Genomic DNA, 18065 nt, shown 5'->3' with positions numbered 1-18065 from the left:
TAATTGCATGTTTAAATGTATAAGTTAACTTAACAAAGTCTAAGTCTTTGTTTTAGTAGACCGATTGTGGGCGGCGTCCACTTTAAGGTAACACGGTCAGTCCTAAATAAAGAAAAAGAAGAATTTCACGACCTAGATGGAATTAGACTATCCATCGTGAAAGGTTGCAATGTCAGTCCGCATATTTCTAAGCCTTACTAAAATAAGATGACATTGGTGTGGTACATCACTGAACGGATCTAACAGCAAGACCTGTCCTTGTGCTATCTACTGAAAGGCGAGGTCTTGATAAATATTTGTTTCTTAATCAATGTAGGTTAGCATTGAGCATACGGTATTGATTATGCATTACTTTCACTTATCAAATGGTGCGAGTTTTTCGTAACCCAATAATCCTGATATATTGGGTAGTGGTGATTAATATCTAGCGGTGCTAGGATTGCTATTATATTGAATCGTGCGCGAGGTGAGTCTCGTTTGATAATGTCCTCAAGAGGAGCGCGAAACAAGGTTTTATTATTCGGAACCTACCTAGTTAGAGTTTGATCACTCTATGAATAATAAATAAGCGTTTCATGTTAAGTCCACTCTCGGAATTAATAAGAAATTAATTAATTAAGTCCATAGCAGATATTAATTAATTAATGGACATTTTTATCTTAAGCGCGGAAAATGAAAGTTAAAAATGGAAACCCGGATTACTTATAATTTCGGATTTGGACGGGGAGAGTTCAATATTACTTCTGTAGTGGCTGCTCGTAATACTCCAATTAAAGCTTATATTAAATTGTGGGTCCAGTTTAATTAGTAAAAAGTAAATTGAATGAGCCCATATCCAAAACCTTCCATAGATCCCTGTCTGGGCCCAAAAGGAACTTAATATAAATAGGAGAATAAAGGAGACAGAAAAATAACAGAACACATTATTATTTTTTGAAATTTTCGTCCCCCCCCTTATAGGAATTGGGCGAATTTTTCCTCTCCTCCGTGGAGTAGAATTTCTGTCTTCTTTATTTAAGTCCTAGTATTCTGGTGAGATCAGCCCACACTGATATAAGAGTACAGTTCGGGAACCAGGGAGAAGATCCGTGGTCTAGTATTCAAAGCGTCACGTGGAGAAGTAGCTAGCCATCATCAATTCTTTGGAGAATTAGTTAGGTAATATTTCTGCTCCATAGAAAAGCATGTTTTAGGTTTCAATATACTTAAATCATGACTAGTTCAAGTTATGAGCATGATACATGTGAGAATTACGCGAATAGATTTTGTCTAAATAATCTGCTAAATAGATCTAATTATTATGTGATTTATTTGTTCGATTAATTATTAAATTATGGTCTCGAACGCTCTTCCGCTGCCAGTCCCTTCAAAAACAACATGATAAAGACCTGATCGGGTAACCATAGTCGCTTACTCAAGATTGCTGGCCACTTAGCTCCCGAGATGATGTTGCACGAGCTCATGCGGGTAGTTGGAATACAATGTAGCGTACATAATCTTTTTAACTTCAAAAATGATATTCCTAGGCTCAAAGCTAGTACCTTTGTGGACAATGGCATTACGAGCTCTCCAGGTCAGGCTGACAATCGTCATAAGAGACAACCTCCTAGCTTTGTGCATCACTCCAGCTCCATGCCGCTATTTGGTCATCCACTTAATTGCCATTGGGAATATAACTCATCATTCTTCGCATGCCCAGCCAGCTCTTAATCTCCCTCAAAACGACCTTATTCTTCTGGCATTTGAAGAAAAGATGGTCTACATACTCCATGTTCTCCATGCAAACTGGGCAATGTTGGTCGATGTTCAGGTACCCAAGCCTGCCGCACGTTGCCAAGCGATCTATGATAGCTTGCCAAGTCGTGAATGAAAATTTGGGTGGCACGAAGTCCTTCCACCCAAACTTTGGCCAAAATTTTCGTTCAACTTTCGGTCTGAACCAGTCATATGCTTCAGCTGATCCCTTCGATACGTACCACTTCTCCTAGAGATTTGCAGCATCAGATTGTGGGTGATTTGTGAGAATGATATCCCGGATTTGTAGAATTCTCTTGAACAAGGGTGAGTCCCATGGCCTTGGTGTCCACTCCCAGATTGTCTTGCCTCTTATGAATTCGTATGAATTCATTTAACCCAGAGAGAGTCTCGCAATGGATATTCCCAAGATCCCTCCATGCGACAGGGAGATATTTTGTTCCCTTGAGGAATTGGAGGCAAATAGAGGTGATGCGATCAATAACGTTGGATGGGAGTGGAAAGACCTGTAGCCAATAGCACTCCACACCATGTAGCCTCGAGCAAATAAGTTCAGCTTTCCCTGCATAAGAGAGATCTTTACCTGTCCATTTGTTTGTTATCGAGGCAATCTTGTCGATCAATGGTGAGTAGTGCATGATATTAAGTTTCATAAACTCAAGAGGGATGCCCGGGTATTTTACAGGAAGATAACCAACAGGGAAGCCAAAGATCCCTTTCAACTCCTCCAGTTCTCGGCTTCGGTATTTTCCACATGTGAAAGATGGGATTTACCCTGGTCGATCTCCATACCTGAGCTCCTTCAGTACTCCAGCATTGCGTCCCTTAGGATACCCATGGATATAACATCTCTCATGCAGAATAACATAAGATCGTCTGCGAATGCGTGGTGAGTAATTTTCTGTCTTGCAAACTTTGCATGGAAGTTGAAGTTAATGTCGGCTGTGCGGACAGATACTCCATGCAAAAGATTAAAAGAGTTGGTGACATGGGGTCGCCTTGTCAGATGCCCCTCTTTGCCAGTGAAGAACCCATGCGGACTTCTTTTAACAGCGATTGAAAACCGTAAGGTAGTAATGCATTGCGTCACCCAGTGGATAAACTTTGGGTGGAAGTTTAATCCATTCAGAATTGATCGAATGTACTCCCAGTCCACCGTGTCGTTGGTCTTGCAGAGATCGATGTTGATAGTGCATCTCGGAGAGTTCTTCTTATTTGCGTATCCACGCATCAACTCTTGAGCAAAAGGATATTATCCATGATGTTTATCCCTGGGATGAACGTTGATTGTGCCCCATTCACCAGCTTGTTCAGTAATGGTAGCATCCTTATTGATAAGATCTTGGTGATGACCTTATAGATGACGTTGCAGCATGAAATAGGCCTAAAGTCCCCTACTGTTGGGTTGATTGTTGTCTTTGGTATCAGGCTCACCACGGTTGTGTTAGATTCCCCAATAGCCAGTCGGTATTGAAAAATTCCTTGACCGCATTAACCACTTCTTTCCCAATGATGCCCCATTGTTTCTTGAAAAAGGCCAATGAATATCCATCGGGTCCAGGGGCCTTGTTGTTTCCAATATCAAAGAGAGCTTCCTTGATCTCTTCATCAGCGACCAAGCGGATAAGATCTTGGCTCTCCTTCTCGCTCACAATAGGCCCTTCTCTAATTACTTGCTCGTTTATGGGCACGACTTCCTTCCTTGTGCCCAGGAGTGCTGTGTAGTATTCCATGAAGACCTGAATGATATCTCCTTGATCTATTGTAATTGAACCATCATTCCTACATAAGAAAGAAATGTAGTTCTGTGCATTGTTTCTCTTTGCAAGGGAGTGGAGAAAGGAAGTGCCCCGATCACCAAGCAGTGAGAACTTGAGTTTAGCTTTCTGGTCAAAGTAAGCCCTCTCAGATTCAGTGAGGTATGCTGCAATTTTCTTTTGGCACATGATTTGGTCTCTCAATATCATGTTTGTCATATCAATGTCCGCTCTCAGTTGGAAGTCTTCAAGCTTTTCTGTAGCTACTTTTGCCCTTTTGGAGAGGTTTCTAAATCTTGGAAGTTGAAGGACTTAATGTGAGCTTTGAAAAGCTTACAACGCTCGGCAAGCTTGTATTGGGCCGTTCCCTCAATGCATGCCTGCCATTTCTCCTCCATAATCTCAGAGAACTTTTCATTTTTGAGCTAGAAGTTGAAAATTTTTAATGACTTGGGATAGAGACGATGTTACCAAATAAGGTAGTGTCCATTGGTGAGTGATCGAAATATACCTCAGCCGGCAAGAACTCCGTAGTGGCCATGTAGCCGTGCGAGTACCATGCTCGTTCACCATTGATCGATCGATTTTTCTCAAGATGCCTCCTTCAACCGAGTGAAACGACAGCCCGTCGACATAACATCTTCAAGTCCGAGCAGTGCGCATGTATCCACCATGTTCTTATCTTCATATTCAAACAGGACGTTTCCCCCAACTCTTTTGTTGTCTCCCATAACATTGTTAAAGTCTCCACTCACAAGGCATTACTCATCTTGCGGGACATACTCAATCAAAGAATACCAAAAGGGGCGTTTATCCGGAATAGTATAATTGTCATACACCAAGGAAAAGAAAAAGGAATTATTGGAAATCAAGCACCTGATTTTGGTGTGGATTGTCTACACATTGACAAACTCATAGTTTAGATGGTTTTAGAGGTGTTTAACCCATGTTTTTGTTGAATTAAGGTGTTTATAATAGGTCTTCACCCATATAGTCGTTGATTCGATGAAATAATGAGTTTGTTGGGATTTTGAAGTAAAAACAGGTTAAAATGAAGCAAAACGGAGCAAATGGATGATTCCAGAGACTTCGCCCGATCGGGCATTTTTCATCCGAAGAAACGCCCGATCGGGCGTTTTGAAGCATAGAGAATTCCACAGAGAAAACCCGTTCGGGCTTTTCGCATCCGACAAAAAGCCCGATCGGGCGTTTTTGGCTGGCATCGTGATACTTCCGGATTGCCCGATCGGGCGTTCGTCATATTTCCAATCGCCCGATCGGGCGTTTCACACAGATACCCATTTTTGCCCTTTTTCACTCCGAGTATAAAAGGGTTCTTACTCATTTTCGAACCCTAACTTCCCCCACTGCAAAATAGAGAGAGAAATCGAGAGATTCAAGAGGATTGAAGGCAAGGAGGCTTCCATCTTCAAGAGATTGAAGAAGAAAGATTCTCCCCAAGATCAAGTCCACCTTAGGGAGTTCTATTTTCCATTTCTACTATGTTTTCCTTTGTTGCTTCTGTATTTTCTTTTGTCTTAGCTTCCACTATGAGTAGCTAAGTCTTTATTAGGGATATTTGTGAAGTTTGTATGGAATCCATAGGTTAAACCTTGATTTATGCTTATCTATCTCTTTTGTGGTGGTTTTGTTGGTTATTGGGCTTTTTCATTGTCTAATTTCTTAGCTAACAATTGGATGTCTTGTCTAATCATTGTCATTGAGAGATGCTTGGTTAGATTGTTAAATAATCAACAACTCCGTGCGTTTTATGTTATCCAGAGATGCATAGCTAGAGAGAGGACTTGGGTCCGTAGGTTTTAGGAGTCGGTCTTGAAGTGTAGGGAAGAGACTCCGACATTAGAGGCCGATCAACGCGTTAGATGCACCCGAGAGGGGGTCTAACCAATTAACCCGACCTTCCTAGCCACACATGAGACCCAATAGATGAGCATGATCCCTAGGTGAACACCCGTGACCCATACCAACAGATTCATATCCCTACCTCCCCAATTTGAGTGAAAACTACCCTTTATTTGCTTTAGTTTCCTAATTTGTTCTTATTTGCTTACTTGTTCTTTGATCTTAGTTAAGAAAAACCAAAAACCCCTTCTATTAGTCTAGATAGTGTTCAAAGTTGCATCGTAGTACTCAAGCCGGCATTTAGTCTTCGAGGGTCGATAATTTCAACTTGCCACGTACTACATACCCCATACACTTATGGGTGACATATTTATTTCAAATTTAGCACGGGTCACGCATCCACGTCAATAATTTACAGATCCACTCGACTTAAGTTCCAAATTAAGACATAGAGTCCGTATAAGAAATAGAGATAATATAGAGTTGGACATATAGTATTACTCTCTTAGTAAGTAATAATATTAAATTCATTAGTACACTAATTGTAATTATTAATATATTTTTTGTTTACCTTTATACTCGACAAAAAAGTATTTTTGGTCCATAGTATGCGTATATAATCTGTAATGTCTTTTGGAACCTAAATCTAATATTAATATAATATTATCATGATAAAACTGAATATTAATTTAAGGAGTGTGGTCGAGTGATATGGGACTCGTCCATGTTTAACCAAATAGTCAAGGGATCGATCCCTGCCTTTGGGTATAGAGCAGCTTTAAATCCTTGGACTAGTTGTCCGTTCCACCCATTGAGATGCCTACAAACCAGTCTCCGGATTAGTCACCGGGCCTACCGATAGACACCCTTGATGATTACATAAGGAAAAAAAAAACTAAATATTAAAAACAGCTCAACTAATTACTAAATTTGTGATATAGAACTTTTGGAACAGTTAAAAAAAAGTAATGAAAAAAGCATTATCAAGTATAAATAATTATATTTATCAACCCATCTTAGTTTTGAAAAATATTTCATGACTTTTGTCCATTTGTTAAATTTGGCTATTGATTATTTAGTAGCCGATTGCAAAATAGTTGAAATGGAAGTACGCATAAGTGCTCTACTATCCTTACAATAATAAAATACTCTCCCATTATCTCATAGTAGAAGCGAAACTTTTCGGCACGGAATTTAAGAAAATAATATTGAGTGTGTTAAATAAATAGAATAAAGTAAAAAGTGAATAAAGTAGAGAGAGTAAAGTAAAAAAGAAAAAAGATACTATATATGGAAATGACTCAACTATGAGGCAATTTTTCGAAATAGACAAATGGCTCAACTATGAGGGAACAGAGGGAGTACTGATATTCGTTATTTAATACTTCCTCCGTCCGCGATTAGGAGTCCCGGTCACTTTTGCGCACCCGTTTTATAAAAATAATAAAAAATAGTTAAAGTGGATAAATGGTAAAGTAAGAGAGAGAATAATGTTGACAAGAGTCTACTCAACATTATTCTCTCTTTTACTTTACCATTTTTCCACTTTAACTATTTTTTATCATTTTTATAAAATAGGTGCGCAAAAGTGACCGGGACTCCTAATCGCAGACCGAGGGAGTATATAATATTAACAGTTAGTATTACTTTAATTTAAATTTCTGCACCGAATACGTGTGTATTATATAAATAGTATAGGTATGAATAACGTCATGGAGCATCGTTAAAGAAAAATTGTCCAAAATAAAGCTGATGAGAAACCAGCACTTTAATTATGTTCTGTGTCTTTATTTCCACAACAATAACTAAAACAAAAGAAAGGAATAATCGTGACTTTCATGCTCCTTTTGTGAGGGACACTGCATTATATCTGACGGGGACCAAATCTCCTGGATCGTTAGATATTAAATCAGAAGAAGAAAAAAAAGGAAGATAATTTGAGCAACTAAATTCTACTATTTCACATAATAATTTGATCATATGAACTTTTAAATAATCACCGGCCTGCTTGTTCATGGAGACAATGTGGTAAAGCTAAATTCCAAATCTTAATTTCCTCCAGAGAGGATAAGATATTCGAACAGTACCTCAACTTTATATATTTAATCACAGTTCAAATTTAGTCAGATTGTTTTAAGAAGAAAAATTGTAAGGAGGATTAGCATTTTAATTAAATTATAAAAACTTTTATTCTAGTTCTATATCGATTTGAAAACCATCTCCATATTGACTTGTTGATCATATTGTCTCATCTATATATTAATGCTTCATTTTTTTTTTTATTCCAACTAATAAATGTCCCATTTCACTTTTATTATTTTAGTAGATGGACATCACATTCTCTTACCTTATTTCACTCACATTTAATTTATTATAAAACTAATTAATACTCCCTGCATGGTTTCTTTTTTGAGATGTCCTGCTCTAAATGACACATTTTTTAAAAATGAAACATCACTCTCTCTACTTTTTCTCTCTTATTTTATTCTCTCCACTTAACTTATAAAACACCACTACATAAAATCATGTGTTGAATAAGAAATGTTCCACTTAAAATATGATTGGGGGAGTATATAAAAGTAGGACCCAAAATACATTAATTTTACTATCCATTTTTGTGTTCATAAAATCAAATAATTTCTTAAAACCCAAGCCGATCAATCATGAGACATTTAATCATGAACGGACAGATTATAAGATTATCTTTCCTCTTTAGAGGCTTTTTAAGGACGTGATGAGTGACCTATTTCTACATAAACTTGAGACAATGCCTCCTCTGAGTTCAGCAAGAGTGATTGAGATTGAGGAAGAGAGAAAAGAAAAAATGATGGATCCATTCCAAAGCCTATTCCAAAACGTGATGAAAAGCAAGTGGGAGGAAGTGATCCAATCATACGAAGGGGATGAAGGATTGCACACCGCGAAGATCACGAGCTCCTGCGACACGGCGCTGCACATAGCCATCTCCAACGGCGAGGTGTCCGTGGTCGAGCGCCTCGTTGCCATCGTCTACCAAACCAAAGGCGCCCTCTCGTCTCAGAACGAGCTCGGGAACACGCCTCTTCACCTCGCTGCCTATCTCGGCGACGCCAAGATGTGCCACTGCATCGCAAGCCGCGACACGAGGCTCATGGGGATCCGCAACCACGACAAGGAGACGCCTTTCTTCCTGGCCGTGCGCCACGGCAGGAAGGGCGCGTTTTATGCAATGCACTCGATTTGTGTGGGAGATGAAGGCTACACCTATAGTAGGGGCAGAGAAGGAGAGACTATTTTGCATTCCGCCATCTATGGAGAGTATTTTGGTAATACTTTTGTTTTTCGTGAAATGTTATTCATTTTATTTTATTTTTTTTCATTTTTGGAAAGTGGAGCCTAGTTTTTACTAACTTTTTACACTCACATTCTATTATAAAATTAATATATATAAATGTGGAATCCACGTTCCACTGACTTTTTTCACTAACTTTTCTTCACATTTCTTAAAACTCGCGCCGAGATTGATATAGACAACATTTCACAGACGGAGGAAGTACTATCTCATTTTTGTTTGGTATTCCATCTATTCCATAGTAATGGAGTAATTTCCCTTTTTAGTAAAAGTCAATACATTTTTTTTCACTTACTTTACTTTCATTTACTTTATTCTCTCTTAATTTATTCTTCATTTACTTAACTTACTTAACACAATTTTCTTAAATCGTGAGCCGAAAAAGAAACGTCTACACATTGCAGAATGGAGAGAGTACTAATTTAGAGTCAGTGATGAAATAATTGAGGTGGAATTTGATTAATTTTGTGACTTATTTGCAGATTTGGCTTTTGATATAATAACACACTACGACAAGCTTGTGAACGCCGTGAACGAGAACGGTGTGTCGCCGCTACATATTCTAGCAAACAAGCCATCTGCATTTAGAAGTGGAAGCCAAATTAGAGGCATTGATAAACTCATCTATCATTGTGAGTCTTTTCTTTAATTAAAAGAACAACTTTTCTTTAATTAAAAGAACGACCAATCAGGAGCGGAGCTAGAAATTTATAGGGAGAGGGGCAAATTTACATATAAGGGGATTTTAAGAATTTGAGGTGTGGCATTTAATGAGAAATTTAAAAAATATATATAAAATAACATACACATGAATATGAAAATATGAGGTGGGGCAATTGCCCCTCTTTCAATACATGTAAATCCGCCCCTGCAACCAATCTAGTATAGTAAGATCTCTGCTACAATTATTAATTTCCATGTTCGACATTAAGAACCCCTTTATAATTTATATTATCCCTTCATTCCACCATAAGAGTCACACTTTGCTATTTTGGTTCGTCTCAATAGGAGTCACACTCTGCTATTTTGGTATGTCCCGCAATTAGAGTCATACTTCTTTTTTACTATAAATGGTAAGTATGACTCATATTTCATTAACTCACTTAACTCACATTTTATTATAAAATCAATATAAAAAATGGGTCTTATATTCCACTAACTTTTTCAAATCACTATTTTTTACTTTTCTTAAAACATGTGCTCACAAGAATGACTCCTATTATGGGTCGAAGAGAATGCTATTTTGGTGCATCTATCAATAGCATTTGATATCACTTTTTTCTATAAATAGTACGCATACATACCATGCATACTACTAATTCATTACAAAATTAATGTAGTACTCTGTCCTTTTTTTAAGATTTTCACTTTTTTTTTTAATTTATTTCATTTAAGAGGTCCACTTTTTATATTTGAAAATAAATCTATCTTTCTTCTTTCTTCTTTCTTCTAATTAAAATATTCAACTATCGTATTTCTTTTTTCTTATTCCACCTAACAATTCTCCTAAAATTTCATTCCATTCAAGAATGTGGACATCTTGAATGGAACAGAGGAAGTATAAAACTTGAGACTAACTTTTACTGACTCATATTTCTTTAAACTTTGTGTCGAAGGAAAGGGATTTATAATCTTGCACAGAGGGAGTAATTCTCAATAACGCGCGGTTGTATAGGAGAGGAAATTGGACATGTTATGTTATTTTTGTTTTCTATTTATTTGTATACATAAGATGTGAAAAACATAAAATTGCGTAACGATGATATTATACAACAGTAAAAAACGAACCAATGACTTATATAGGGTTTTAGTTCTTTTTTTTTCAACTACGTTGGATATTGTTATACTTCATTTTTGTTAAATTTAACAACAATAGATAGGAGTGGAGTTGGGTTTATAAGTGTACTGTCCTCCATCTATCCCAAAGAAGATTACCTCTTCCTTGAACGGCATGGAAATTTATACAATTTTATTTTGTGTGTGAAGTGAAGCGTGTAAAGTAAGAGATAGAATAAAGTAGAAATAAATCTGTTTCCATTTTTAGTAATGGGTCATCTTGGTTAGGACAAACCAAAAAAAAAAGTGAGTCATCTTTAATGAGACGGAGGGAGTACCTAGTTTTACTATATCCTTTATGTGATTGAGATTAATTGTGTTAGTTAATTCAAGTGGAGCTCGTTTTATTCATTTAAAATTGAGCCACTTTATTTGATTTTAAACTGTTTATCTTTAAGAGAATGGGTCTGAATTTATGAGGATATATGGTTAAAGCATTTGGTGAATGAATTAGTATTCTTAAAGACTTGATGTTTATATAAAGAGTGTTTAGCATGGAATATTAATCCTTGTGAAATTAAGGCATATTTGTGGATGAGCTTGAGCATAAGATGATGCACAATGAAGCAGTGAATCTTCAATATAGGGAAGATTCGAATTATCCAGAGAATTATCACACCTGCCTCATTACCTACAATTTACTCTGGGGTATACTGCGTGTACTATGTAAGTATACATTACATTGCTTTCCTATTTATAGTACTATATATTCTAATTATCCAAAAAATTATACTCCTATTAGTAATTGATTTTGGCACACCTTAATCCTTTATTATCTTCATTTAGAGATTTGATTCTTGTTAATGCAGTGGGTCACAGCCGCCAGAAATTTGCACACGATGAAGAAAATATAAAACACCATAAACAAGTGGTCCAAATTCATCAAGAAGAAGAGGAAGAGATTCCAAAAGGCTTTCTAAGTTAGTATTCACAACATATTCTTTATTTAAAAATTTTTATTCTTTGATTGCAATAAAAAATAAAAATCATCAATTTTTATTTTCATTGAGTTTTATATATTTTGCATGATAAATAACCTATATTCTGCTGTCGGAAAATTTGAATTTCAGTACAAAATTAAATGTATAAGTTTTAAAATAGGGATATGATCGGTTGATAACTATCTTAAATTGATAACTGACATGTCAACAAGCTACGTTATACTCCCTCCGTTCCACGATAGTTAAGTCATTTCATTTTCTACACTCATTTTAGAAAAATGATAATCCCTCCGTCCACAAAAAATAGGGCACATTTACCATTTTTGGCTATCCACAAAAAATATAGCACATTCATTAATGGAAAATTTTCAACAAATAATACCCCTACACATCATTCCACTAACACTACTTCTCATTTACTTTTTCTCCTTCTCTCTTACTTTTTTCCCTTCTCTCTTACTTTACCAATTCTACATTAAAACTCATGTCATACACAAATTGCCCTACTTTTTGTGGACGGATGGAGTAATAAATAGTTAAGGTGGAGATAAAGTAAAGTAAGAGAGTGAATAATGTACATAAGTGTCTTATCTACATTATTCTTTCTTTTACTTTACTTTTTCTCTGTCTTAACTAGTATATTTATTACATATTTTCAAAACGAGTGCAGAAAATGAATGGCTCAACTACCCGGAACGGAGGGAGTAGATGTCAACTGATTAGGACTGGCAATTTTTGGCAAGACACGATAACACGACACGAACCCACACGAAATTAATGGGTATGTGTCAAAGCTTATTGGGTTCGTGTCCTTATTGTGTCGACACGATAACAACACGAAAATTTCGTGTCATGTTCGTGTTACACGTTAAGAAATAATATTAATGTATTATAGTATTATTAATTTTTTATTTATTTTAAAATTTTAAATTTAAATTTAAAATTTAATATTAAAAATAATATTAATATATTATAATATTATTATTATTATGTCGTTATTGTGTCATGTCATATATGTGTTGTTATCGTGTCGTGTTGACCCGAAGTGGTTCATGTCGTTAATGGGTTCGTCGTGATCATGTCTGGGGGTAGCGGGTCGTGTTCGTGTTCGTATTTGGAGTTTTTTTAATGGGTCGTGTTCGTGTTTGTTATCGTGTCGTGTCGTTATCGTGTCGACACGATAACGACACAACACGCATGATTTGCCAACCCTACAACTTATCATATTTCTATGTCAACTAAATATAGTTGACAGATGTATGTCTTCGTGTAGATATTCATAATATAGGTTTTTGACATAGTTGTCCGTTATCAATTTAAAATAGCTGTCAACCTAATATGACTCTAAATATTTATAAAACATGGGAAAAACTAATATTTTTGTCAAAATTGGTAGCAATTTGTTTTGCACTTAACCCTAATCAGAATGACTATACTCTTTTTAAGTTACTTCAGAAATTTTGTCCATTTCATTTTATTAAAACTAGGCATGATATACTCGATAGTTTCATCAGTATTAGTCCTATGATTGATTTAATTTTGCTCCTCAGGGTATGTCTTGTGTGGAAGAAGGAGTGCAAATGCAGAGCGCCACCAATTTGAAGGGTATAATAAACAAGGTAGATTTAAGTTGTGCATAAAAAAATCTTTTTATTTTCAAAATATTAGTAGGAGTATTTCATATGTCCTTCATACCATATATTTATTGTGAATGTGTATGTGGGTATGATATTAATACAGAACTATTTTTTAAATGAACTAAGAATGACTTTATATGTTTAATCATAATGGCTTATTTGTTTTGGTTATGCGTTAGTGTTTTTCCTTTAACACGACCTTGTATGTGCGCGCAGCGCGCATATTTTATATTGTTACATAGTTAATCCTTTTCTAATATTTAAGTACAATAAATCCAAAATTATATACTCCTTTTTGTCCCAACTAAGATTGATACATTTTCCTTTCAAGTTTATCTCAACCAAGATGAACACACTTCTATTTTTGATAACTTTTTCTCTGCAATTAATATATTCAATCACTTTTTTCTCTCTTCAATTATAAAATTCAACTCTCTTTCGCTCTCTATTTAATACTTACGCCTATCACTTTTCTGTTTAATTAACCAATTTAATCAACAACTCCTAAAATCTTGAGTCGATTAAGAAATGTGTCATCTTAGCTAAGACGGAGGGAGTACTAAACTATTTTAATTTGTTCGATCTGCAGAGGAGACAACCAAACGCAAGGCCCAAGGACATGAATTCCTTCCCAAGAACTACATCAATTGTTTTAACTTTGTCAAGTTAATATCCAAAGCAATGCTGGTAATCCTTGGATTAGGTAAGCTTCTCCACTCTTTGTATTTCAGGTACCTTAGTTTTCTATTCAAAATACAAGAATTTTCGTTTTTTTGGGTTAAGAAATACACAAATCAATTGATTGAATTTTCAGTAGCAAGGTTCAAGTAAAATATTAACTTATATGGTGATATTTAGCCGAATCAATACAAAAATGAGATTGGGGAAAAAATGGTGAAAGCAGTGTTAGGAATGATGTGTAGGGTTATTATTTGTTTAAAACTTTCCAAATTTAGAATTGATCTAATTTTGGTGAACATCTCAAAATGGCAAAATTAGTCCTTTTTTTTTTGGACGGAATGAGTATATTTTTAAGGGGATGAGTCACAAAAATCATGAACTTAATTTGACCGCAATTCGATATTTTCTATGAACTTTAAATGTGATTGGTAATGTCACCAACTTTAGACTTTTTGTGAATTTCCAAATTCTGCCTATTAAAATGGTGTCCGTATAATTATTTTAAGAAAATACACTCCACATCACCCTTTCTCTTCCACCATGAGTAAAAATTTAATAGTCGGTGTGGTATGTCCAACCATTCACGATTGCAGAAATATTCTCTATTCTTTTGTCTCTTGATAAACTATGAATTTATACAATCATATGACCAAAAGCCGCCACGTTGACTTTAATTCGGCTAGAAAGAATCGAGTCGGGTTGGGCTGAGAAATTCGTACAAAGTCCAAAATTGATGACATTCCGACCACATTTAAAGTTCATGAAAAATACGAGATGTCAGCCAAAGTTTGTACTTTTGCAACTATTACCCCTATTTCAAAATGTGCATTGATTGACATTTATATGCAATTGATATATTGGGAGCAGGTTTATTTTTTTTTGAGTTGGTTTAAGATGGAACAAGTTCTAACTGATTCCAATAAATATGATTGTTATCAAGGCTCAAAATCAGTGGATAAGATTAAAGAAAAGAAGACAAAGCATATTTGGTCAATGCAAATCATGGAGAAACTATTAGATGCTGCCTCTTCATACCAATATGAATACAATGGAAAGCGCCCCAGCGTTCTACCCCATGGAAAAAGCACCCAAATCATTCCTCCCACCCACCCCGAGGTCGAAGGCGACATCGACCCGACTAAGCTTGATTATGATGCTGATAATGATGGTGGTGGTGGTGCTGGTGCTGGTGCTGGTGCGGAGGAGGAGGCCGCAGCTGAAAATCCAAAGGCCACGAAGGGGGAGGAGAGATTAGAATGCGGAAAATGCAAGGAAATGGTGTGCTCGGTGTTGGGGTCGTTGGGATTGTTGAAGAACAACGCGGCATTGAAGGCGCTGTGCTCCAAGGGGAAGGGGAGCACGGCCCTCGACATGGAGAAGAAGGAGACGCCGATACTGATCGCGGCCAGGAGTGGGGTGGTGGAGATGGTGGAGGGGATTTTGGAGCGGTTTCCTGTGGCCATCCATGACATGAATGTTGAAAAGAAGAATGTGGTTTTGCTGTCTGTGGAGCATCGCCAGCCTCATGTGTACAAGTATTTGCTTGATAGGAAGATGATGAAGGATACAATTTTTAGGAAGACTGATAAGAATGAGAATAGTGCATTGCATCTTGCTGCTAGGTTTGGTGAGTATAAGCCCTGGCTCATTCCCGGTGACGCTCTACAGATGCAGTGGGAGATCAAGTGGTACGAGGTACGGATCCTACCTTGGTGTTTCTAAATACATCACTTATGCTTGAATTACAAAACGTCTTGAATTTTGGTCAAATGAAAGCGTCTCCGAATTACAAAACATTAATGTGTAGTGGACAGTTGTGTCTCCAACTTAAAAGACGTCTTGGTCATTTTTCAAACTTTTGTGTTGTTATAAGATAAGTCAGTATATTGTAGTGACAACAGAACAAGACCACTCTAATTTCAGTTTGGATTCCGTTTCTGATGGGTACTGCAGTTTGTGAAGAATTCGATGCCGCTTCACTTCTTTCCAAGGTACAACAAAGAGTCGAAAACCCCAAAGGAAATATTCAACGAGACACACGAAGAGCTGGCAAAGCAGGGCGGGGCATGGCTCATCAGCACCTCCCAGTCATGCTCGGTAGTGGCGGCTCTGATTGCAACGGTGGCCTTTGCCACCTCGGCCACAGTCCCGGGGGGAGTGAAGGGCGACAACAGCGGGACCCCAACCTTGCAAAACCAGCCGGCGTTTAGCGTGTTCGCCATATCCTCGCTGGTGGCCCTGTGCTTCTCGGTGACCTCGGTGATCATGTTCCTGGCCATTCTGACATCCAGGTTCCAAGAGAAAGACTTCGGCGCTGACCTGCCTAGAAAGTTGCTGATTGGGCTTACGTCGCTCTTCATCTCGATAGGTTCCATGCTGATATCATTCTGCGCAGGCCATTTCTTCGTCCTCAAAAATAAGCTGAAATACGCAGCATTCCCCTTGTATGCCATAACCTGCTTGCCGGTAACATTCTTCGCCATCAACCAGTTCCCTTTGTATTTTGATCTCATTTGGGCTACCATTCGGAAAATACCCCAGCGAAGTTCTAAGTGATATATACAACTCCATTAGGCTCGTCTTTGTGAGTTAATTGAAGAGAATCAAAAATAGAGTTTTATATTTCTATTTTAAGAAATGTTTTATGTAGAGTGAAAATTTGGAAAAGAAAAATATGTCACCTAGAATAAGACAAAAGTGTTATTTCCAAAGTCATATATTTGGAAGTTATACTGTATGTGATCAAGTATATACTGTGAGTTTTTAATAGGAAAATCCAATGTGTAATAGTCGTCACTCTTGAGTGACTTTGATGATGTATTTTTTGAATTGATGTCATGCGTTGTGAAATTAATGTATTTAAATATTTGTTGATGTGCTCGTATGTCATAGTGGTGATTGTATTCTCATAGTCATAAAATTAAAATTAGTTGTTTTGAGGACAGATCTCTCAAAACTTGACACTACTTCAATACGCAATTAAACATACCCTCGTTCCGACTAAGATGACTCCTTTCTTTGGTGATACAGGATTTTATGCAGTTTTATTATGTGTATTAAATGAAAAGAGTAAAATAAGAAAGAAAGAATAAAGTGGAGATATAATATGTTTCTATTTTTATTAATAAATCATCTCAATTGGAAGAAAAAAAAAAAAAAAAAAAAAAAAAAAAAAAAAAAGTAGATTATTTCAATAAGACTGAGGGAGTATAATTTTTTTATTTCAGAGACACTGAAAGTTTGCCCATGCCCTTAGTTAGTGCCAACTTGAAGAGAGAGATTTTGAAGGCACAAAAAATGGTGCTTTCTAGCCTTCTAGGATTCTCTCTCATAATGGATATCTATACTCTATACTAATCTAAAGGGATAGTTTATTAAAAAGATATTTTTGCCCTTTTTGAAGGGAAAATGTAAAGCTATGTATTTACCTTTTTGGTCATCTATCTATACAATCAAAATAGAAGCTGACTGTGTAATTCATTGTTTTTTTTTTCCAACTTCAAAAATAAAATCAAATTAGAAATGTAGATGAATGGCCATGCGGCACTGTTTTGCAGAAAAATTATCTCTGTTGGGCAAACAAAAAACAGATATCAAATGCAGAAAAAATAGCTTCTTCGAGAAGTTTAAGACACTTATATAGATCGAGATTTTCTTTTTTGATCTTCTTTGTCTGAAAAATGAGGTTTGATTTCGATTCTCGAGATCGCCAATCCGAGGAACGAAGCTAACACAATTAATTGAATCTGCATTTTTTTTTACTGATTTTCTGATATTTTTTATTTTTGATTGCAGCATAGCAGGGTGCTTGAAATCCAGCGACAGCTCCGATGAGAGGGTGGCAAGGCTGCTGGAGACGAGGCTGTGGCGGCAGCGGCTGGCTGAGAGAAATGAGCGATCCGGAGCAAAGGAGATGGGGAGGAAAGTTGAGAAGACGAAAAAGAAGAGGAAGGAGAGAGAAGTACGACGGCGGCGGAGGATTCATTCAAAGATCCGATCTTTATCCGCTGGAGCATGCGGCGGCGGTGGCACGGCTGGGTGTTGAAGGAACACAAGCCCGCTAGAACATGCGGCGAGGTGAGTGAGTAGAGATGTGGAGGCGCTACTTTAGAGATAGTGTATTAATTAGGTGTAGACGAAAATTGCATTGTATATTTGTATGTATAGGTATTACTTTGGGCTTGCTGTATTAAATCTAATAATGAGCTAGCTTAGTGTATTAGTTTGGGCTTTTAATAATACAGAATTCTATAATTAAATTTTT

The 18065-nt window shown here is 36.7% G+C and overlaps 1 protein-coding gene and 1 pseudogene across 1 annotated transcript; one reads left to right on the top strand and one right to left on the bottom strand.

The window, feature by feature from the left end:
* Window positions 1–1431: 1431 nt before the first annotated feature.
* On the bottom strand, window positions 1432–3722 carry LOC148924310 (uncharacterized; annotated as a pseudogene).
* A 4351-nt stretch (window positions 3723–8073) lies between these two features.
* On the top strand, window positions 8074–16675 carry LOC125187915 (uncharacterized). The gene is made up of 8 exons (XM_048084575.2): window positions 8074–8680; window positions 9189–9338; window positions 11065–11208; window positions 11352–11462; window positions 13034–13102; window positions 13710–13823; window positions 14742–15496; window positions 15755–16675. The coding sequence occupies exons 1-8, from the start codon at window positions 8110–8112 to the stop codon at window positions 16355–16357; spliced, it is 2517 nt and encodes an 838-aa protein (XP_047940532.2). The 5' UTR covers window positions 8074–8109; the 3' UTR covers window positions 16358–16675.
* The last annotated feature ends 1390 nt before the right edge of the window (window positions 16676–18065 follow it).

The sequence above is a fragment of the Salvia hispanica genome, chromosome 5, assembly GCF_029641045.1.
Source record: "Salvia hispanica isolate PSC_SH4W2 chromosome 5, Shi_PSC_v1, whole genome shotgun sequence".
NCBI lineage: Eukaryota > Viridiplantae > Streptophyta > Magnoliopsida > Lamiales > Lamiaceae > Salvia > Salvia hispanica.
This window is presented reverse-complemented; position numbering and strand designations above follow the sequence as displayed.